The sequence below is a fragment of the Ailuropoda melanoleuca genome, chromosome 5, assembly GCF_002007445.2.
Source record: "Ailuropoda melanoleuca isolate Jingjing chromosome 5, ASM200744v2, whole genome shotgun sequence".
Lineage (NCBI taxonomy): Eukaryota > Metazoa > Chordata > Mammalia > Carnivora > Ursidae > Ailuropoda > Ailuropoda melanoleuca.
The window spans coordinates 104,228,505-104,252,904 of NC_048222.1; the positions used below are offsets into that span (position 1 = coordinate 104,228,505).

The 24,400-nt window shown below is 48.5% G+C and overlaps 1 protein-coding gene across 5 annotated transcripts in view; it reads right to left on the bottom strand.

The window, feature by feature from the left end:
- Positions 1-209: 209 nt before the first annotated feature.
- Positions 210-24,400, bottom strand: part of FAM160A1 (family with sequence similarity 160 member A1) — a 229,704-nt gene continuing 205,513 nt past the window's right edge. For all 5 annotated transcript variants that reach the window (XM_019808859.2, XM_034661528.1, XM_019808854.2 and 2 more), the window contains 5 exons: positions 17,011-17,201; positions 13,761-14,903; positions 8,253-8,431; positions 7,752-7,890; positions 210-1,090 (listed from right to left, as the gene is read on the bottom strand). In XM_019808859.2, the coding sequence (XP_019664418.1) occupies positions 837-1,090; positions 7,752-7,890; positions 8,253-8,431; positions 13,761-14,903; positions 17,011-17,201 (1,906 nt within the window). In that variant the 3' untranslated portion in view covers positions 210-836. The remainder of the gene's footprint in view (positions 1,091-7,751; positions 7,891-8,252; positions 8,432-13,760; positions 14,904-17,010; positions 17,202-24,400) is intronic.

The following is a 24,400-nucleotide window of genomic DNA, read 5'->3' on the forward strand; positions in this document are numbered from 1 at the left end:
GAAATAGCTTCACAAATTAATCTGTTTGCCTTTCACAAAACACTTAAAAAATAATGATATAGAAGTATATGATACCCCGCTTTCTTCATCAGCTCAAACTCCTAAAAACCAATGTAACAGTTTGCATAAGTATATTTCATTTTGTGCAAATCTTACTAAAATAAGGCCATTTCCAGTGTTTAGGTAGTGATCTACTGATTAAAGAAAGCTCTCAAGCAACAAGAAAATTTCCCTGCATTCCAAATTCTCCACAACTACATCTGACTTCCGAGGCAGAGAGCTGAGACCAGTGGATTTGCCTGCACCGTAAGGCAACATGTTGGGCAGAGTGCAGATCTCGGAAGTAAAATGCAAAGGGACAGAGGATATGTGCTTGTGTGATGGAGGCAAGAGGGGCTCCATCTTTACTCCTCCCTTTTATAAAATGGAGCCAAGATGCCGAAGGCAACAGAGCAAATGGGCATCCCCCGTGTGCTGCTGAAGAGCGTATCAGCCTTCTGACATGGGGTACTTCCAGAAACCACTGGACCCCAGTTTCTGCCTCGTGTGATCTCAGCTGCAAGATGAGTGACTCAGAGGGATGGGAGAATAACAACTGAAAACCTTGAGGAAGAAAGGAAACCTGGCAAAGGAGCCACCAGCTTATAAAACTTACATTCTACGTAAGGGGGAAAGACCCGGCTAGAAAGAGAGGCCGTGTACAGAAAACTGCCCTCCCCGCAAATCAAGTATTGTCAGGAGATATCAAAGTAGAAACTTCTGTAAGCAGCTTTGCATTTAACATTCAGTCAGGACACTAAAACCTTAAAAAACAAGAACCTCTATTTTTAAAAAAGCTAACAACAAGAGTCCTCAAAGTCACCCAGGATCTTGTAGCACAGAATGGAGTGTTCCTGGGCCAAGGCAGCCAGTTCCTTCAGGAACTCGGGGAAGAGAGCAGCGGCCAGCATGGTGTTCCTCACCGGCAGGGGCAGGCTTGGGGGCACCCCAGCCACCTTGGCTCTGTTTGTCAGGAAGGGCTGAAGCACTCTTGGGGGACCATCCAAAAGGTTCTTGCCGATTCCCGTCCTGGAAGCATCCTGAATGGAATCTGAAAGCAGAGAGAAAATGGTCACGGTGATGTTCCCTGGTCCTTCACACCCACCCTCTTAAGTGAAGTATGTGTGTTTGGGGGCAGGGGCTGATGGACACTCTAGCCATGGCTTCAGTCCCTGTCATTGAAGTCTGAAGACACGGCCCTTGAAGACCCATCCTACCCACCCTGTGGCACACGTTTGCCCAGCAGATAACCTCCAGCACGGGGCATGTGATAGAAGTTTTATCCCGAATCCTGTGCAAGGAACTTCGTGCAGGAATTGTGGCAAGAAAATAGGCTGATGAGGAAACCTTCATGCCCAAGACACGGTGAAGGGAAAAAATGATGCCACTACATCAACCAAGGGAAGACTTAGCTCACTATATGTTATTTGGGGGAGTCCAGAGGCTCCACCTGCTCTCCCCAACCTCCTGGTATTGGGGGCAACCATCCTACCTTGACCAGTCAAGCCCTGATCACACAGCAGAGCTGCAGGAGACAAGCTGGGCTAAATAAGCCACTCCAAGCTCTCTGCAGCTCGGGCCTCGAGGGCTCCCTCAGGAACCCCGGCTTCTTGAGGCTGGGACCTCTGGCCTTTTTTGGAGACTAGAATGGAAAAAGCCTTTTAAAGGCTGGAAATAACAGAGAGGAAGCTGGGTGCTGGTAAGACCAACCAGACCGGGAATTTCCCATAACCGTGGGCATCTAGTGGCAGCAAGTGGCTCAGAAGCCTCCCTTTAAGAAAAGTTTCCAGGGGTTTCCATTTCAGTTTCAATAACACGGGTCTGAGACGAGATGAGCCCAAACGTTAACATATTCAAATGACTTGCATTTCCATATCAAATCAGTTTTACTAATTAAAATGGTTCAACTTTCCCGACTACTTAATTCTTAAATATCTTCAGCCTTCATATATTTATAGCAATTATTTATGCCTCCTTCTGCCCCTACTCAAACAGTCTCACTACTCTTTATAAATCATCACATTCAAGTTCTTCATTATTTTGGCTGCTTTTTAGAATTCAGTCCCATTTTTCAACACTCTGAGAAGAGTGTTGCTTAACTACCGTACTAAAAATTCTTGACATTTATAGTACTTTCCACATCTCACTCCTATAGTCTTCAGTGTTAAAAAAAAAAAAAAAAAAAACCCTGCTTTACTGCTTTAAATATCTTTTAAAGTTTATCACAGTTCATGCCATAAAGAACTGGAAAACGTGGCTGAGAATCGGTGTGCTGCTACCTTTTAGCACAAACACAGAACACGTCCCGACAATGGAGGACAAAAGTGTTGACATCACTGACGTACACTGCCAACCTTGGAGAACACCCCCTTGGCACCCCCATGCCAGTCCCCCCGCACTGCAGCTCTTCAGAGTGCCCAGCAAAGCTCACAAAGGAAGCTGGCCTGGGGAACAGTGAGGAGTGGGACTCGTGGGCGGTAATTCAGACCAAGCTTCTGTTTGTGGAATGCATCTTATCAGCAGTGGTTAAGAAGAGCACAGACTCTGCCACTTACTGGCTGAGTGACTTGGGGAGGTTGCTTTACCTCTCTGTACTTTGATGTCCTCGTGTGTCAAAAGCTCGCAGAGTTGTTTAAGGGTTAAATGAGTCAATAAGCAACTCAACACCAAAAACACAAATAATCCAATTAAATGTTGGCAGAAGACCTGAAATAATGAGACCACGATGAAATACCACTTTACACCTGTCAGAATGGCTAGAATCTAAAAGACAAGAAATAATAAGTGTTGGCGAGGATGTGAAGGAAAAGGAACCCTTGTGCACAGTTGGTGGGAATGCAAACTGGTGCAGCCACTGTGGAAAACAGTATGGGCATTACTCAAAAAATTTAAAAAAATATATATCATATGATCCGTAATTCCACTTTTGGGTATTTATTCAAAGAAAACAAAAACACTAATTTGAAAAATTATGTGAACCCCTATGTTCACTGCAGCATTATTTACAATAGCCAAGGTATAGAAGTTACAACCTAAATGAACACTGATGGATGAATGAATAAAGGTGTAGTGTGAAGGGCACCTGGGGGGCTCAGTCAGTTAAGCGTCTGCCTTCAGCTCAGGTCATGATCCCAGGGTCCTGGGATGGAGCCCCACATTGGGCTCTTGGCCCAGTGAGGAGTCTGCTTCTCCCTCTGCCTGCTGCACCCCCAGCTTGTGCACTCACTCGCTCTGACAAATAAAATCTTTAAAAAATAAAAAAAATTAAAAATAAAGGTGTACTGTGTGTGTGTGTACGTACACATAATGGAATATTAGCCATAAAGAAGAATGAGATCTTGCCATTTGTAACAACATGGATGAACCTAGAGGGTATTATACTAAGTGAAATAAGTCAGAAAAAGACAAATGTCGTATGATTTTACTTATATGTGGAATTTAAGAAATAAAATGAATAAACAAAGAAAGACAAACAGACTCTCAAACACAGAGAACAAACTGGTGGTTGCCTGAAGAGAGATGGTGGGGGGCTGGGGGAAATAGATGAAGGGGATTAAGAAGTACAAACTTCTAGTTATAAAATAAGTCACAGAGATGAAAAGTACAGCACAGGGAGTAGAGTGAATCACACCGTAATAATGTGTGGTGACAGATGGTGACTACACTTCCCACGGTGACTGCTGAGTACTGCACAGAGTTGTTGCATCAGTGCTGTACACCTAAAACTAACATAACACTATTTGTTAATCGTGCCTCAATAAACGAACAAAGGAGAGGTAAAAAAACACAATGAGTCAAGAGGTGCAAAGGACACAGGAGCCTCTCAATGGACCATCCATCACATGGTCAGCAATTCAGTGGCCACTGACTTCACAGAGACTTCCTGTTTCCTGCCCCACATGCCGTTCCCTGCGCTCGCCTCCCGCCCCATGTTATTAACCAACTAAGGCCTGCATTGCCTTTAGACTGTGTTCCCATGTTTGCAGTCCTCTCCCAGACTCTGGGATTTCTGAGGGCTGAGCCCGTAGGCGATGTGTCCTTCACGGCCCCCAGCACACTTCCTTAGTCGTGGTAGAAACTAATGAACATTCGCCGAGTGAATGAGGGAAGGAACTGGCCAACATCAGGTCTTCCCTGCACCTCATCTCCCTGGAGCTGGTTCATATGCCTCATCTCTCTCTTCCTCTTTCACAGTCACTCCTCCCTTTCCCCCAAAAAGGGTTTTTGTGCCTCATTTATCTAGCTTGATCATGAATTCAAAAAAGTGTCACCACTTTAAAAAAGTGTCATTACTAAGTTTCATTTACCCACTCGGATCCAAGAGTCAAAACTGTCTTCACTACTGAAAGCAGGAGCGTGCACAGGGAGACCCTTACAGAGGGCTGTGTAATCAGCATGGGAGTGGCCTCTCCATGTGTCACAAAGTGCCACCAGGCTCTCAGCTCAGCAGCAAGGAGACCCGAGTTATGGTTCCTGCCTGGGAACTTGCCGATCATACAATGTCTCCATTTCCTCTCCCGTAAAATGGAAATACCACCGACCTGACCTCTCTCCCAGAACCAGAGATCTGAAAGGACTCTGAAAATAACTAAATACAAGTAAATACAACCTCTGTGGTTTGGGAGGTATTTGAGGGGAAGAGGCTGAGCCCAGAGATCAGCAGTCTCAAGGACGACACTGTGACAGCCGGCACAGGAAATCAGCCTGGGGAGCAGGGCACACACAGACCTGTACTTGGGTTTGAAGCATTAGTGAGGAGAAATCAGCCTGGGGAGCAGGGCACACATAGACCTGTACTTGCGTTTGAAGCATTAGTGAGGAGGCTCATTTTTCACCAGGGCCACCAGGAGCCCAAGGGAACGCAGGGCCCAGGGGACAGAGCAGCTATGGCTGCAGGCGCCCGGGTTCCACCCATCATAAGAGGGCTCAACAAGCACACACAAGCACCTGAAGAAAAAGGCAGGGAATGAATAAATAAATGTCACAACTGGGAATGGTTTTCTAAAATGTTGCCCTGGGTCTGAAAAGCTGCAACAGAGGGTTCTCAAGACGAATACTAGCAAGATGTCAACATCAGCCGAGAAATCTGTTCAGCATGCACCCCTGGTCCACAGCACCCAACACTGTGAACCCCAACAGCTGGCCCATGACCAGGACTCTCAATCACGCACCCAGATTCAACTCATTCATAGGCAGTCACATCACACTCGATGCTTCGGTAGTCAGCCTTGTGCAAGGGAACAGAAACCTCCCTCACTCCGTGAGCTTAGAGATTTTTGAAGTTGAGAGGAAGGGGTCACTTTGGGACTCTGAAAGAAGTTGGAAGGTTAATCTGAACAACTCCGTTAAAGGAAAGCCTTCAGCTCAGGTCATGATCCCAGAGTCCTGGGATCGGGCCCTGGCTCTCCCTGCTCAGTAGGGAGCCCGCTTCTCCCTCTGCCTCTGCCTGCCGTTCCCCCTGCTTGTGTACTCTGTCAAATAAATACATAAAATCTTTAGAAAAAAAAAAAAAAAAGGAAAGTCTTCTCCCCTAAGGGAAGCTTCTCACAAGTCAAAGCCCTCTGAATGTCACAGCCCTTTGAAAGCATCAACCCTGGCTGACTAATTTGATAACCATATGTGGTGGGAACCAGTTCAAGTTCCCCTGGGCACATACCTGGCAGCCACTGCCATGAGACAGTCGGAAGCCAGGACAGAGCACCAGGTGTGAGTGATCCCCACCCCCCTTGCCTAGAACATGTGGGTAAGGAAAGCCTGGGAAGCCGGTCAGCGTCTGCGCCGTCTGCTCCGCACGCCAGGCACCTGAGCTTTGTGACCCCAGCTGACTACTCCAAGCCTCTAATTTCAGCTGCCTTACACGAAAATGAAGCCAATAGTACCTTCAAATAGCAAACAGTGCTACTGGAAAATAAAATTGGGGAAGCACTTCACGAATTGAAAAATACAGATGAAGAACGCTAAGCGTGAAGTGTCATGTAAGGAGACTCAAGGCACCTTGTCAACAGATTGCAAAAATGGCCATAATTCTTACAGTTCTTCCCATCGAGAGGTAGATGCTTTGCTCGGTTCTTGAGCCTGGGCTGGCTCAATGACCTGCTTTGGCCAAAACAATGTAGCAAATTAGCCTCAAAAGATTTTATACACCCCTGCTCCCGCTCTTGCAACCCTACAGCCATGATGTTGCCGAGCCAGGGCTAACCTCCTGGATGATGAGAAATACAGACCTCCCCCCACCATCCCCACCACCCCAGCCGTCTCCCACCCAGGTGAGTGAGGCCATCCCAGACATCCAGCCGCCCATCGATGGCAACACACTCAAGTCCAGCCCAAACCCGCCAAGCCTGCCCCCGATCAGAACGCCCAGCTCGCCATGTGCACAGACTATGAGCACCCATAAATGGCACCCGTGAAAGCCACTGAGTGGCTGCACTGGCTTGTTGTGCACGAAAGCTAACTCTCCCAGGGTGAGTGACAAGCTCCGGCTTCAGGAGGAACGCAGCTAACAGGCCACCCATCCATGAGCTAGGAGAGGCCATGTGGGTCCCACAGCCCAGTTTTCCACAGAGATGTGGGGGCCCCTCCCCCTGCATGAAAGGGTGGAATCTTAAAGCCTGCCCCTCATCTCCCAGTGGCACAGGCCCACCTTTCTTTCAAAATCTGCCTTGCAATGTCCTGAAGGCTCTTCACAGCCAGAAAGGACTTGAGATGGAAAACAAATCCTTCATTTAAAAGTCAAGGAACAGGAGGGCCCAGTGAGGCCCAGTGACCAAGATCAAACAGCTACACAGGGACAAGGTCAAGCCATCAGAGTTCTGCGATCTTTTCAGCTTCCCTTAGAGGTTTAAAATTTGCCCCGAGTTACATTTCTGTCTCTCACTCTCAATCTTGTTTCTGATCACATGCCTTTAGCCTGGGACCCAGAGCCTCCCCCACTCCCCCCACTCACCACTGTTCACCTGCCACAAGGGGATTTGCCCGTGTGGGGACAAGCAAAAGCCAGCACAATATGGGGCAGGTCTGGTTTGCACTCACCTCGGCCTAAATCATGGCTCGGAAGACAACGAGGCATCAAATCCACACAGCATGAGCTTAAACGAGGAAAAGCGGAGGTGCTCCCCAGGCCTGGCCAGCCTGCAGGACCGCTCCGGGCTCTCATGCTCGGCACCCGACCACTGCCCTCCCCCAGCCTGGCACCCCCAGAGCTGACGAAAAGGCACTCTTGGAAATTTTAAGCTGACTGTGAACTTCACTTCTCCCAGTCCAAATGAATAGTTTTTACCTTCTAGAGCCCTCAAGCACATTTATTTTGGGCCTGAGAGTCTCTGAAAACATAATAAAGAGAAGAGATGCCCTCCCCAGGGTAGGAGTGGCCAAAATATGGTTCAGAGTGTGCCCATAATGCCTCTTGCTGGCCCATATGTGCCAAGTGATTTATTCTAGCCGAGCAACAGCACGCAGCACTCCTCCCCCGAACCGCCGTCAGGTAGGGAAGCGAGTGCCCTACTAACCCCTCCCGGGTGCGCGCAGCGGGCACTTTTCTGTAGGTGTGAGAACACTCGGGGGAGGCTCGTCCCGTTGGGTAAACATGCAAATGTATTTAGATGCTCTGAAGGCCCAGGAGCCGGCACGGCCTCTGGGAACCCCAATCAGGAAGGAGGCTGGGGAAATGGAGGAACAGCTGGAGAAGAGACACGGCGGAGACGCTGGCTTACCTTTGGTTAGCGACTCGGCGGTCAGGTCGGACATGTCCACTCGGAAGAGCAGGTACTGCTGCGCTTGGATGAGGAGCCCTGGGAAGTCTCTCTCCACAGAAGCAAACTGCTCGATCTTGTTCTTCACCGATGCAAGGACCTGTCACAAACAACACTTGCTGATGTCAATGCCCCACAACGGAACTCCAGCCTCGGTTATCGATATACCTTTCAGGTGCACGCCTCGCCGCAGGATCTTTTAGGATACCAGGCATTTGCTTGTTTTCAGCGGCCTGTGTGTTCTTGGTAGGGCACCCTTGAAACATCAAACTAAATGAAGCTTTGCAATTTGTCTAGAATAATCTACACAACAAGCATAACAGGACGGGGAAGGAGGGCAAGCGAATTAGACCAGAGGGAAAAGGAGAGCAACAACCCAACAACAAAGGGAAAGAGAGAAGCAGCCCTGCTCAGGAGTACCCGTAGCGTCAACAGGTCCGGCTGTGGGCTCGGCCGACGCACCTGGTAGAGAGAGCGGACGCTCGGCTGGAAGACCATGTTGGTGTTGAGCAGAAAGGAGCGCAGGAGTGGCTGGGGGTAGCTGGCCAGTTGAGTGATGATCCCAATCAGCAGCAAATTCACATGTAGAGAGTTCTCCAGCATGTTCTCCAGCTTTGACAGGACCACGCTGATGAATGGGCCTGCAGGAAGAGCACACGGCTTCAGGGCTGGCTCAGCACCGGGCACATCCCGTCTTGACAGCTAAGGAGCCACTGGAGCCACAGCTCCCAAACCACAGGCCTGCCAGGTACAGATCAAATACAGCCACGGCGAAGAGCACCACGTCTTCTCCTGACCCAGCCAGAACACAAAACAAACCACCACCCGCCAAAGAAAGCGGAAATACATGCGTGGGAGCTGATATTTTGATTCCGTGAGGAGCTCTGATACCCTGGAAATTATCACAGCCCTTGAAAAAGGTCAGAGGATCAATAATTTCATTTTAGAAATTAAGATCTACTTCTCCACGCTGCTGCTGCATTTCCTGGGACAGCCAAAGCTCAAAAACCATGGTATCCCTCACCTCACCAAGGTGCCTACTGGGCATACTGGGGTGCCTCGTGTACCCATCACAGACCAGCACAAGTTTTAGTAACAAAAAAAACCTTTGTGTTAGTGACCAACACCAGACACATATAAACTCTGTTACCAAACAGCAACACTGTAAACAGGGACTGTCAGTCGCCAGTGAGCACCAGAAGAAAGATTCTGTCTTGTGTCAGATATCACAGGTTGGAAGAACCAAGGAAGAGAAAAACCAGGGGTGAATGAGGCCTGGGCTGTAACTTGACTCACTTTCAGGAAGTATAATTTGATGCGTCATAGGTTCCTCAAGAAAGAAAATCTATAGGACCACAAAAGCCGTTCATAAATAATCAGGCAAAAAGCAGCTTTGACCAATTTGGATCACTAGAAAATTAATATGCTTTATGTTGAAATTCACTAAAGACAGTAAAAAATCAAAAAAATTACTCTGGCATTAATCAAATTACTTGAAGATCTTTTCCATGTTTACCATAAAAGTCATCCATTAGCAAAATGAATGAGAATTCTGTATTTCCCCCAGTGGAGCTATGGATGATGCCTGGAAACCATGGCATGTTTCTAACAAAAGCACATCACCCTTGATGGATAAACCTGCCTTATGAAGATGTCACCAACATTAATAAAAGTTTAACAAAAACCTACTTCACCACAAGATGCTTCATTCAGAAGCGCTGGTGGTGAGAGAGTAAAACCCTTTACAAGAAAACAGAAGCCATCCACGAGAAATGGCAACACCAGTCCTAAACCTTATACCCGTGCAAGCAAGTGATGGACGATGGCAAGACTCCCACTGCTGGCATTACAGAGGATGCTTCTATAGGGACTTCCAACAACAAAGGCACCAGCCCCTTGTGTGTTCACATTAGGCTCAACTTCCCCACCTCTGGGATGGGGACAGAGCTCCTCAGTCACGTCACACAACACAGACACTCAGTGACCTCCTCGAATAGAGAGGCTTCGCAGAGGCCTTGCTCACAGAACACAAAACTGGGAGAGGTCGTCAAACACATTCAGAAACTGGATTAGGATACCACTTTGAAAGCAACTTAATGAGGTGTCAGCAAAAACCCCAGAAATGTCACTGGTAACTCTTAAGGCATCACAACACAATTCGAGCTTGCCAGGTAGACGTACAGGGAGAAGGCTGCTGCCCTCAACTGCCTCAACTCGGCCCAGTCTTTCCTATCTCATCCCACCCCCCACCCCACTACGCCCACCCCCACTCCCCTGCAGTCCCCAGCTCAGCATCTGTTTCTCTCCAGAGGGAGCAAAGACAGGTGAACGAAGTCACTTTAGGTGGGCAGACTCTCCCGTAAACACACGTCCTTGACGTGAGCCCATGACTGCCCTCCCATGGCCCAACTCTGTACTTGGCCGATGGGGCCATCCCGCGCACGTGAGAGCCGCTGAGCACACAGAGCCAGGCCAGACCAACTACCGTCGCTACAGCAGGCAGGGACAACCAACCAGCCCAGGGTGGAGAGTGAGTGGCATCGCCATCTCCCTTGCATGACAGAGCATTAGGCCAAGGCCACGACTGTCATAATCCACTAATGACATTAATTACAACTCCGTAACATGGGCAATGAGAAACATACATGAAACCCTCTCAGATTCCTCTTTTATTCTTAGTTGATGTCCAGCACTTGAAAAAACCGCTTAGCAACAACAGTTGCTAGGGGAAACTCATAAGCAGCTGAAAATCAGAAAAAACTCAGCTACAACTCAGAAAGCCACAGGTGCGTTCAGGGCTGGACAGCGTATTTCTCCTTCTTCTCCTCTTCTAGGACAGGCAGACTCCCCACCCGTGTGTGTGTGTGTGTGTGTGTGTGTGTGTGTGTGTGTCCCCTGTTTGGTTTTTGGTTTTTGTTGTTTTGTGTTTTTGTTTTTTTTTTTTTTTACCAAAGGACAACATTCTCCCCGCACTGTTCTGCCCCTTGCTTTGCCACTTACCACTCTATCCTAGAGACTGTCCCCTGTCCGCACAGAGAGAGCTGTCTCCTTCATCTCAAGGCCACAAGCTATGTAGTTGCTTTGGGTACGACACTAGTAAAACAGTCTCCTACTAATGGACATTTGGGTTGTTTCCAATCTTTTTCTATTGTAAACAACACTGCAGTGAACACCTTTGTTTATACATCTTGGCACACAGGTGTGAATACAGCCTGTGACATGTTCCCAGAAACAAAGCATGAGTGCATTTTGAATTCCGAGCCCATGACAGACGTCTCCCACCTGCTCTCCTGGCCGCACCCTCTCCCCCTGCGTTGCGCTCTGCACACTACTCCAGACTGGCCTTGCACACACAGACTCAGTCACAGCACTTGCCAACTGCAACACTCCCAGTTCTTCAGTGCCCACAGCACACAGTCACTGTTCCTCAGCTTAGCCCAAAGACCCCCCTCCCTGCCCCCACCTCGCTTCCAGAGCTTTCTGGCTTCCCATCTCAAACACCTCACTGCCTCACGGACCCGCACTCTGTCACATGCACACATGCACGGCCAGGCTCCTTCGTCTTCTACCCGCTGTCCCCTCTGCCCGGGACTATCCTTCTGGGTCATCTTTACCTGGCAGCTCCTGTCCCCCGTTTGTGCCCCTCCTCTGGGAAGTCTTTCCCACTCCCCCTACTGGGCTCCCGTAGGGCACAACAGACAATCACTAATAATGCATTTCTAAGTGAGTACAATTCTTTGTTGACGTCTCCTCTGAAAGTCTGGGAATTCCTTCATTTTTCTGTCTTTAGTATCTGGCCTAGAACCTGCCCAGTATTAGGAGAGCAATCAAATGTTACTCGATGCACAAGTAAAGTTAATTAGATAAATGAAATGGAATGCTTTGGTTTTGCTGAGAAGCAAATTCATTTCGGTGGAAATCAGGATTCCACGGAGAGGCGGAAGTTAAGCCAAGTGCTACAGAACACACTCGGAAGTCTAGAAACTACAAAGTGAAGAGGCGAGAGCTTTTCCCGAAGCTGTGCACAAATTTCAAAGGAGGAAAAAAAGCAAAGTTTTAGTTAAAATTACCTCTATGTATCAAAAAAGTCACATTACATTGTGTTGGTTCTCATGTGTATCCTGTGCAAAATATTGACACTTTTAATAAGGTGTTGTATTAGCTTTTACTTCTTGCCCGAAGCTAGACTTTGTTTCCTCAATCTAGGTATTTCCAGGGACCAGGAGCCTTTCTAAGAAAGCTGGCATTCTCAAGAACAACCCTCATCAGCCCTGGGTGGCCCTCACTTCCAGGACAGTGAGCTGTGAAGTTGGGATGTCCGGCTGGGTCAGAGTCGAGGGGGCAGGCCCCTGGCAAAATGGAGGGGTGTGCTGGGTGACTGGTGCCTCCACTGAGCTCTCTGCCCTCCTTCAGGCAGCCAGGGCCCTCCCGCTCCCACCCCTCCCCTCCCTTCCCCCATCACCTGGGAAAATTGAGATTATCTAATCCTTCTTACTTATGATTGACTGACTGATTGAATTTTAATTAAAACCCATTCACACTGAAATGTTACCTCAACTAGAACCTCAAGCCTTTTAATTGTGGAATTAAAAGCCTTCTCCCTCTTTAAATAAATTGTCAGGCATCAGTAAAGAGATGAATAAATCCTGGAGGAGGGTGGGAGAGCTACTTGAAATCACATTAAGCCTACCGGCCGGTACCAAAATACAATTTCTTCCATTTCAGGTGACCCAACTAGGTGGAGCCTGGTCTAGACTCACCAAGCTGCTCCCTGCCGCCAGAGAAGGGCAAGCCTCAGCTCAGGCTGCCGGAGAAGGGCAAGCCTCGGCTCAGGCTGCCGAAGAAGGGCAAGCCTCGGCTCAGGCTGCCAGAGAAGGGCAAGCCTCGGCCCAGGCGGCCAGGGTCAGCCTGTAGTAATGGCAACAGTCACACACACACACACACACACCCCGCGCCCAGTACTGCATTCCATCCTCACAGGAGCAATCGGAGGGTTTAGGACCTCACAGCTGCAAGTGCTAGAGCCAGGATCCCCCCACAGGCCTGACTCCAAGGTCACTGTCTGTCCCTCTGCGATGTCAGCTCCTAACGAGACCTCTCCTCGCTGCCTGCACGCTGTTCAGGGCACCCGCCCCAGCCTTCCTTGAGTCTGATGAACACTCTCTCCCAGCTCCCTCTGCACCACGACTGGCAGATTCAGATTTTCCTGGCTAATATTTAATGATGTTTTCTATCCTAATTCCTCAACTTGATCCACTTACCCCACACCCTATCCTACCCGCTCGCTCTCATACGATTGCTCCTGTAGTTAGGGGTGTATCACTGGACACACCCATGCTCCGGCAGAGTGACAGTTTGTGCGGGTCTAGTCTGCTTATTTTTTGCTAAAGGTTTTGTGATGATCTGAAATGAGCTCCCAAGCAGAGGCGTAACTAACTCCAGTGGTCTCTGACGTGTGCACACAGCTATATTTATTCAGCGGGTATTCTGAGCACCTATTGTGTGCTCTGTTCACCGTTCAGGTGCTGGGGAAGCGCAGAGAACAATCCAACACCCGGGCCTTCGTGGAGCATACATTCTAGGGGAGGCAACCATAACTTTTTCAATTCCCCTAAAAACACATGCTATGGAGAAAAAGTAATTAAAGGAAATGAGGCTATTAAATAATGAGACTGGATTTTTTGTGTGGCTTCATCAGTCCTATTACTTTATCACACACGGATCAAGGGAAGCAGTTACTCAGCTGTGCAATGTATCCTCTGACTGGCTGGGGGGAAAACAAAAGATTGCTAGAACACAATATTTAAAAAAATGAAAATGAAATCACCCCTCTGCTCTTCACAGAAATACTCTGAGCCCTCTGTTAGGTACATTGGTAGCGCTCCTTCCCTCCCCCACCTCATTTTCTGGTCGTAATACGTACGCGTACTTTCACAAAGAAGAAATCAGAAAGCAATTCAAGATCATCACCTGTGAATGGGGTGCTCTGAGTCCTCACGGGGCGGTGACTGGCAAAGGCAGTCTCATCTCTCGCCCCGAACAGGGATGGCACGGTATCAGCGGTGGGGGCTTCTGCTATAAAGGAATCAAAGTCGTCCTCCTCCTCTTCCAGTGCCTTCTTCCCCTCCTCCGCTCCCTCCTTTTCTCCTTCACTCTCCTCTTCCTTCCCCTCCTGCTCATTCGGGAGATGCAAGAGAGCGGGTGAGGGAAAATTCTGTTCTATCAAGCCCTCGGTGCCAGAATCCAGTTCTTTAATGATCTGGTCATACTGGGCAATGAAATCTTCACCCCCCGGGTTAACGACCGTCGGGTGGGAACCGTGTCTGGCCTTGGAGACGGGAGACGCTAACTCGGAGTTTGAGGCCAGGGCTACATCAGGCTCATCTTCTTGTTTTGGGTCCTTGGATACATTTTGAAACGGGTCTGAATTGTCCCTATTCTGCTCCTCCTCTGAGTCTGTTTCTGACTGAGGGCTGGGCAGGGGGCCGTTGCTCAGGGGGGGACCCTGAACCTCAGTCTGGGCTGGGCTGGAGGGCCTCGCGCTTCCCTCCTGGGAGTTCCCGGTGTCCTCGGCGTCCTTCTCGGCGCACAGCCTGTACACCATCACGTCGTCCTGAAAGTCAGACTCCTCAATGTAGGGCCCTTTGAAGAGCAGGATGGCATTCTTCTTCAGCTCCTGGATGTGTTTGGGGGGATCCATGGGGGCCGGCGGGCCTGAGTTCTCCAGATCATCGTAAGGCCCGGGGGAGCCCACATCTGCCCCCGAGGAGATGCCCGTGTCGTAGCTGTCATCCCACTCCAGTTCCGTCTGGCTCTTCTCCTTTCTCGGAGCCAGCGCGGGGCCCGTCTTCCTGGGGAGGTGCTGCGGGAGCCGGAACACGGGGGAGGTGGAGGCGAGAGCACTGTCCTCTGCGAGACTCTGGAAAAACGTCTCGGGGTCGGGGGAGTCCCCGTCATACAGGGCGGACCAGACCCGGCAGTCCCTCATGCAGCGGAGGATGTTGGTGTGGGCCTCCCACAGGTACTGCAGGTAACTGATGTCCAGCGCTTTGCCGTACTCCACGATGCAGGCCGACGGGGGGAAGGCCTCGGCCAGCGGCTGCTCCGCGCTGCCTGCCACGGGAGGCACACATGAGTCAGAACGAGCCCCTCTCCCACCCTGACGAGACAGGAGGGGACACAGGTAGTGGACACGGACGGGACTCACTCAGGGGCTAAGATGCCGTCTCACCAGCTACTCTAGTTCTAACAATTTCTGACCAGAGGATTTCTGAATAATCAAAACTGATTCGATTTTAAGAAGGAACGCTAAGGGGGTGAGCCGGGTGGCTCCATCAGTTAAGCATCCAACTCTTGATTTCAGCTCACATCATCATCTCAGGGTCCTGGGATCGAGGTTCGCATCTGCTTGAGATTCTCTCTCTCTCTCTCTCTCTGCCCCTCCCCAACGCTCACGCTCTAAATAAAAAAATAAATACTCTTTAAAAAAAAAAAAAAAAAAGGAATGCTAAGAAGAGAGCCCCTACCCTCACAGAAGTATGGAAGCATAGACAGAGGAAACCTAAGCTCCACCATTTCTTCTATGGCAGGTGCTATCAAAACCACTCCTCCTGACAGCCCTCTATGGCAACAGCATTTTCTCCATTTACAGAGAAAGACATTGAGGCTCAGAGACAAAAGTCACCCGACTAGTCAGCGGCAGAGCCACAGCCTGAGGACAGGCTGTCTGAGGTCAACCTCTGTGCTTACTTCATTTGACGCCACACCCTTGCAAGCATCTTTGCCTGTTCATCATCTGAATCTCTACCAGGCCAGGCCAGACCTGGACATGACATTCCTTGTCTACCCGCCCGCCTGTGCAACCATCCATCCACTAGGACACCCACCCACTGGAAGGCCACCTCAGAGCAAAAGAGGGGAAAGAACGTGGCATATGGGATCTGAGGACCTATCAGCTGTATACCCTGGACAAGTCACTTCCTCTGCGTGTGTTTCTTCAACTATAAAACGGAACAGTACTTTCTTCAGAGGATTAAATGTGATACCAGGAAAGAATGTGGCAAAAGTTGTGTGTACTCGGCAATCGTTTGCTTAACTTAAAGTTTGAATTCTGCAGCAAGGTCAGCCCCAGAATCATTCTTCAGACAACTTTCTTAGTAAATAAAAAAGACACCAATTTTCAATAGGTTCTAAAAAATGACTATTGGTAGGAAAATAGAAAATACCCATACTAGTTTACCTAATAGGAAAATATCTTTAAAACACAACTTGTTTTCTTGCACATAAAAGTTATTCATTTCCATGATACACTGTATCTTTATTTAAAGAAGCAATGCGACAACCCTAATTTCTAACAATTATACTTACACCAAACACCCTGATATTTTCTTTGTCAGGGAGCCCAGCTCTTAGACAAAATATACTTTATCTAACAGGACGGTCCCTGGGTAGACAGATGATACTGTTTGGGGGATATCAGAATACAGGCGGGAAACACCAGGGTCAGTCTCAGGGCTGGACTCTTTCCTAGTGGTCACGGGTCAGGCAGAACCTCCCTGAGCTGAAACAGCCTTCTGATCCCCAAGCACGATCTAACGCCCCTTGTTCCAGCTGCCTGCAGAGGGCCAAGGCTGATACCGGCGACCACTGAAATTTTACTTGTATAAGATCAACTGTAGCTGGCAAACAGCACAAGTACTATAACTCCTACTTTTAAAAAACAGAATATTTAAAAAAAAAAAACAACCCTCAGTCGGTCAATCAAATGAATCAGATACTGTTGCCATCTCACAAATTTCAAGCCTTACAATGATATACAATTGGCAGGCAAGCAACCACAAATGAGTCATTTTGGGAAATTAAAATAAAGGCTAACCCTGTCTTAGCTATAACCATCTCTACACCCCCACCCCAATTGTGTTTAAAAAGACATGCTGGTACAGGTTTCCGTATCTGTACTCTGAGGATGCCACCCGGAAGTCTAGTGAAAATAAAGGTCTGGGAACACTGGCCAGGTGACCACTGGGCATCGCAATGCACTCTGATTACAAAGTGTCCATAACTCCGGACGGAGCAGAAGAAGACCACCACCCAGGCATTCATAAAAGAAACGGGACACATGACATTATTCCCTGTCTACCCAAAGAGACACGTAACCCGAGGAGGGATGGCATAAGGCATCCTTTCGTTTAAAGATCATTGACCAGCTGGTTCCTTTTACCTGAGCTATCGTGCGTACACTTTGACCAGAGAATATAATCCCTCTCCTGGTTGCCGAGTGTCAGGGTGATCCCGCTGGAGCAGCAGACGGGGGTCAGGGCGAGCAGCTTGGCCGCAGAAACAGAGTAGCAGTCTCTCTCCTTCACGGCCCACCTCTGGCTCAGCATCATGTGGTTGCAAGGGATCAGGTACCTGGAAGGGACAACACGGCTGCGTTCATTCGGTCTCTGTGACACCCACTCCCATCAGACTAGTCCTGGCCCGGGCTGGACTCGTGTTCTCCCCCTCCCCACCCATCCCTCCGACCAGCCCCCAGGGTTCACTCCCTAGCTTCAGACCCGTCAAGGGCTTCTTTCTTCTGGCAGAACCACCCCTCTGCAGGGCATGCAAGGTCCTTCGCGCTCTAACCTCCACGAACCGCCTCCTCTCTGAAGGGGTCTGCCATCCCTCTGCCTCCATGCCTGCGCCCAATGTAAGCTTGGCCCGGACTGGGTTTCCCTCTCCCTGCCTCACGAGTGCCCTGTCGGCCCATGACGTCCGGCTTCAGCGTCCCCCCGTCCGGGAAGGCCACTGGGCTTCCTGCTCCAAGATGGAGCTGCTGCCTCCCTCCGCTACGCTCACCGGCCTCTACTAGCACACTGTCACCTAGAGTCACGGTGACTTCGGCGGCTGCCTCCCCACGAGAACGTGCTACCACAGCAAGGACCTCGTTTACTGGTTTTGTTTTATAATCCCAGAAACGGTGGCCCATCGTGGGTCCCGAATGACTTCGCTGCATGCAAAGGCAAAGACCTGCTCCACGGTGCAAACCTCCCCTCATATTCTCATGGTTGGCCATGAGAACATACGGTGGCTAAAGGTGTTCTGATCACCAGTTCCAACGTGGGGGTTAGGGAGAGAGGGAAGGGTCTCCCCACACAGACAAGCAAGCAATGCTCCAGACACCGAGAGGGCGTCCTTCAATTCTACTCAACTCTGACCTTATCTACCTGGGGATAGCATCCGATCCCACAGGGTAAGGGTTCAGTCCTACAGGACTGCCCCCCACACACACACACACTTCAGATGACAATCACAAGCCGAGCTATCACCTGTGCTTCTGACCAACCCGCTATAAACTGGAGGTTCCAACAACCTCCCTGGATATCAATTAACATGCAGCAGTGGCTCAGGGAACTCAGAGAAACATTTTATTTCCCGGATCCCTGGTTGATGAGAGAAGGCTAGAACTCAGGAAGAGTCAGAGGGAGGAGATACACAGGGAAGGGTGTGGGGAAAGGGCTCAGAGCTTCCATGCTTTCTCCAAGAGTGCCCTTCTCCCCACATCGCCATGTGTTCAACAACCCGGAAGGTTCTGAAACCAATCCTTTTCAATTTTTATGAGGCTTCATTACAGAGACACGATTGATTAAATCACTGACCACTGGCGACTGATTTAACCTCCAGCTCCTCTCGCCTTCCCTGGAGGTCGGGGGAGTGGGACTGAATTCAAACCCTCTAATCACAGGGTTGGGTATCCCATCAATCAGCCTCCATCCTTAGGTTTGGGTCCTAGAGTTGCCTCATTAACATAACAAACACATCTTTGTTCCTCTCATCACTTAGGAAATTCCGAGGATTTTAGGAGCTCTGTGCCACACACAGGACGTAGACCAAATATGTATTTCTTATGATAAATCACAATATCACAGTGGCCAAGGGCTCACCAAGCAGCACTGGGCCCCATTTCACACAAAACACGTTTAGTTGGTGATCAAAAATATCTTAGTATCACTATGAACCTAGAGACGAGAAAATCTGGGCAATCATTTCTGACGCTCGGAGCACATCAGTGGGCTTCATTGGAAGAATAAAGTTTGCTCAAATGGCTTACTTTCTGAACAGGGAGAAAGACTATCCTGTTTCTTTAAACAAAGATGGAACAAAGAGGTTGGAGGCGTCATACCAGAGCCAAGCGTCACCAAGCGTCCCATGTGTGCAGGAGCCAATTCCCAAAGACCCGGAGCCCTTCTGTGAACCACCGCAATCTTCAATCGACCAGAATGTGTTTGTTTCTGTTCTTAGCTCTTGAGAAAGAGGCAGTACTGATGAAAACAAGCTATGATGAAGGATTCAGTGAAAGACATAAAGTACACCTTTCAGGCTATGTCTCGAGGCCTGAAAACAACTCTCCCACATCTCCTATTGATCTAAATGAGGAAAACCCCCATATACATTAACGGCTGCCCGGCTGCTAGAGCCTGAGTCAGGGGAGAAAAAAGACTGAATTCATTTCATGGCGCTTTACGCTAAAGGTCTTAATAACTCTCAAGGGATGAAATGACAACCTTGTCCCTTACCCCTTCCATTCTCAAAAAAAGCCAAGCCATCCTTCCAGTGCTCCGCCAGGGGGTCCCAGCCTCCTCTCCCCCGTACCCGTGGGCACACGATCCCCACACACCTAAAGCCTCATCTGCTATGGCCAAGATGCAGACAGACCCCGCCTGTCTGAGGGGGTGGCATCTACTTTCATAAGCTGGAGGGCATGGAAATCAAAGGTCATAAAAACAGAAAGGAAAGACAGGGGAGGGCAGTAGGGAGAGGGGGCAGGTCTGTGCTAATTCTTGGCCCGGTTTTGGTGTCTTATATCTGAACGCCAATGGAGAAGAAACAGAAGCTGTGGGTAGAAGAGGAAAGAGCTCTTCTCACAAGGACCTCTGTGAGCAGAGACACTCTGGTGACAGAGAAGGATGCAGAGGAGAGAGGCTCTCTCCCGCCTGCCCGCACACAGCCCGGCTCCGGCCCTGAGGCCACAAGGGTGGGCAGTGTAGCCTCAGGAGGGGGCCCGGCTGGGATGGAGTGAGACGCACCAAACACGGGGTCTCGGTGCATGAGGAGGCCATGCCAGATGCCGCTGTGGCAACGACGGTGGGAGACCACGTGTTAAGACCCCTCCCTAAGACCAAGGTCTTCCATGAGGGGCGAGGGTCAGAGGCAACATATCATGCGCTCGCTGGTATGAACTGTTCTGTTCTCACAGGCTGGTGAGGCCCAGGGAAACTCAGATGACACAGGGTTGACTGTCTTATTTTGATCATTAATTATTTAAGAAATAAACTGCTTCAATGTTTTCACATACTGCAGGAACTCAGTGACTACTCACAGCTCAAACCAAGCATAGTTCATGATTTAAGTTGATATACATAGATTTCTACTCTTTGAAGTATTTTTTTAAAATGGAACACTGGATCAAACCTAATAAAGCTATTTATCAAATATCACCAGTGGGTAGCTTGAAATTATATTAGAATGAAGAGTTATTGGGAATTTGCAACTTTGCAAACACATGTTTTCAGGAGAAACTAAGAATTTTCTTCTGAGTAAATCAAATAAACAGAGATTCCTCTATAGGCTGAAGGAGAGATTCTAACAAATTGAAAATGGAGTCAGTTCAAATGGATGATCCCCACCCCACCTCATATTCAAAGCAGACTTCTAGTGTGCCTCGGTAACGAAGGATTATCCCAGAGGGAAGAGTGGCAAAACCATGCATGACCTTCTGTCTTCCCAACGTTTACAGGGAAAGATTAGGAACAGAATGAATGTCAGAAGCTGCCCTCATGTCAAATATCAAAATGAAGTGGTTGTCAGCAGAAAAATCACTCAGGAATTTAATATAGGTGTTTGTCATCAAGCCACCTATTCATTTCTACTCACTTTGTTTGGGGGTTTTGTTTAAATTCCAGAAGCGGTAAAAAATAATCAGAAATAAGTATCTAATTTTAGAGATCCAAATTACTCAAAGCTATCCTACAATACAGCAGGAAAAAATGATACTGTCCATATTGTCCTCCCTTTTCGCATCACCTCCCCAAACAACCCTCAGCAACCCCAGGCCTGCTGTCTGTTTTCCTGGATATCACTCACTGAAGCAAGAATCACCATCGCTTCTGCAATAGCTCAGTGACAGGCAATCAATAACAAAGCACATACATTGCCTACTGCTTGCTACACGGATGGGCAACGCAAGTGAAACAAAGCAGTGAAGTAAGTACCATGACGCAGAAGCAAGGTGCTTCTGTGACATGGCGAGGACCTAAGTAATGCCCTGATAGGCCAAATGCTACAAAGCAACATCAGTACATTTCAAAAGATTTTTTTTCAAAGACATTTTGACCATATTTCTCCTATTCTTCTTACCCTAGGCTGGCTTGCCCTTTTTTTTTCTTTTTCTTCCCCCCACTCTCCTCCAGACACCTAACTCCCATGCAAGATGGAAATGTTCCTGAAATGCACACGCAGTTCCTCTTGGAGCAAAACATCCTCTACCTGAACACAACAGACAATGCTATTCAAAACCTGACAACGAACCAGCACTTCTGGGTGGGGGGGGAGATACCCTACCAGAATATTCAGAAATGGCATTGGGGTATTAAGCAATTAATTTTTGCCTAGGGGCACCTGGAGGCGGGCGGGGGAGGGGCAGGCATTGGGCTAAGCCTCCAACTCTTGATTTCAGCTCAGGTCAGGATCTCATGGTTGTGAAATCGAACCCCATGTCCAGCTCAGCTCTCAGCATGGAGTTTGCCTGAGATTCTCTCTCTCCTTCTGCACCTTCCCCCGTGCGTGTGCGTGTGCGTGCACGCACTCTCTCTCTCTCTCTCTCAAAATGAATAAATAAAATCTTAAAAAAATTTTTTTTGGTGGGTGCCTGGGTGGCTCAGTCAGTTAAATGTCTGCCTTTGGCTCAGGTCATGATCCCAGGGTCCTGGGATCAAGACCCACATCGGGCTCCCTGCTCAGCCAGGAGCCTGCTGCTCCCTCTCCCTCTGCCTGCCACTCCCTCTGTTTGTGCTCTTTCTCTCTTTCTCTCTCTCTGTCAAATAAATAAATAAAATATTTTTTAAAAAGTTTTTGGTTTTTTTTGTTTGTTTGTTTGTTTTTTGGGTTTTGGGGGTTTTTGTTTTGTTTTGTTTTTGCCTAAACTGGCAAGTGCCAGGAACATGGGGTGATCGGTCACTTCTGAGTTTATCAGCATCTCCAGCCTGCCTTTGGCCTACTGTACGTCCCAACCACGGAGGCGGACAGCTTCTCCTTGGCTTTTGCTCACTAAAACAGCCTCTCTTTTGGGTACCTTATTTCAACCTACATTTCCTGTTATTATGCTAACTGAAAGAAACATATCAGTTACAAACAGATTATCACTCTGAAATATCAATATTTAAGACTATTTGGATTGCAACAAAAATTGACATATGGTTACTATTTATCACCTAACAAATAACGTCATTAAGTGGAGTCACAGAATCTTGACCGCTCTGCTGCCTCTCGGATCTCCACGTCTATCACACACATTCGAACCACCACAGTGGCAACGACAGAACGGACAGATTATAAATCCGGTTTTTTATGTCCCTTCCGATAAAGTGTAAATGACTAGAAGAATAAGGATTTTTCACTGTCCTTCCTTCTTGTACAGATTCTAAATCAGAAAAGACAATGTTTTCATTAGTTTAAAATGCATTTTCCAGGAAATTCTCCTCCCTTAAATTTGTGTAGTACTTTACAGTGTTTCAAGACATTTTGCACAGATACCGCCACAACGGAGTCCCCAAACACCTTATTAGGAGACAGAAATTCGAAAACCAGAACAGGTCGAGCCAGCAGTTCACTCTCGCTCTAATGGGATATGTTACATTTTATCAGATTAACCGCCTCCGTCACAGCCTTGTCTTCATATTTTTAATCTCCTTATCTCTTTCTGCTGCAAATTTGGTAACTTCTTCAACTCTAGCTCCTCATTCATTAATTCCCTCTTAATTTGTGTCTTACACGCTATTTACCCAAACCCTTGACTCTTCATTGTAATAATTAGTCTTTATTTCTAAGAGCTCTAGTTGGTTCTTCAAATCTGCCTGTCATTTTGGCTTGATTATTAAAACACCATTTCTTGGGCAGAAAATAACAAGTGTTGGCAAGGACGTGGAGGAACTGGAGCCCTGGCGCACTGCGGGCGGGCATGTGAAATGGTGCCGCTATTATGGAAAACAGAAAGAATTTAAAGTAGAATCACCATATGATCCAGCAATCCCACTCCTGGGTAACTCACCCACAAGAACTGAGAGCAGGGTGCTGAAGAGAGGTTCAAAGCAGCATCATTCACAATAACCAGAAAGTGGAAACAACCCAAAAGGTCCATCGACAGATAAATGAACAAAATGTGGCATAAACAATGGAGTATTATTCAGCCTTAAGAAGCACGGAAATTCTGACACAGGTAACGACAGGAAGATACTATGCAAAGTGAAATGACTCAGGCACCCAAAGGGTAGGACTCCGCCTAGATGAGGTCCCTCGAGTGGGCAAATGCACAGAGACAGAAGGTGGAAGAGCAGCCTCCAGGGGCGGGAAGAGGAAGACCAGGTGAGCGAGTGTAGACGGGTATAGGATATTCTGTTGCGAGGCAGCCGGGAGCGGGAGATGGATGGTAGCAACAGCCGCACCACCATGTGACTGCATTTAATACCACTGAACGGTACGGTGACGGTGGTAAATTCTCTGTTATGTGTATGTTACAACAATTAAAATAATTTAAAATGCGATGGGGAAAGAGCCCGCCGTTCAGGGGACAGAGACCAGGAACGAGGCCGCCACGGGCCTGACTCCCAAGTGCGTCCCCTCATTCGCTCCTCTCATGGACTCCCCTAGGCAGCGAGGCGGAATTAAATAAAGTATTAAATCAAAGGCCACAATCATCATTATATGATCCCATCATCGTCAGTGAAGAAGCAAGGAAGACACTTGGGCTCAGAGAGCCTACGAGCAGGTCTTCCACGAGCCCATGCAGAACTCGTCCCTACCCGCCCTGCAAAAGACTAGCCCCGACCCAGACATGGACATGTCACAACCAGGAGCTGACTCCTTCCTCTTTGCATGCTACACGCCCAGGCCTCCAAGGAAGCTAACATGATCCCTGAGCGCCGCTTTGTGAGCAGACGAGCGGGGAGGCATGTTGGGTCCCCGTGTGGAAGGCCCTGAGCGGCCAGCAGCCGGGCTCCATCTGGCAGGGCGGCTCAGAGGGGAGAAGCTCTGCAGGCTTCCAGGAACACTGCAAAAGCTGGCTGTGCTTAATGCCACTGAAGAAGCAGCAGTTAAGAATTTAACATTTAAATATAAATCAGGTTTCACCCTTGTTGGAGGCACAGTCTGGTTTTTGGCAATAAAAAAAGGCTTTAACAAGTGTCTATGACGGATTACGTTCAGGGCTTGCTAACGCGTCCGTCATGTCAGCAGAGACTTGACGGGAGGCTAAAGCAATGCTTTTAGGATGGCATCTCAAACGTCCTAGCCAGACTACCGAGGCTCTGTCTTCGTGATTAGATTTGGTCTTTGCCAGTGCCTAAAGATCAGTT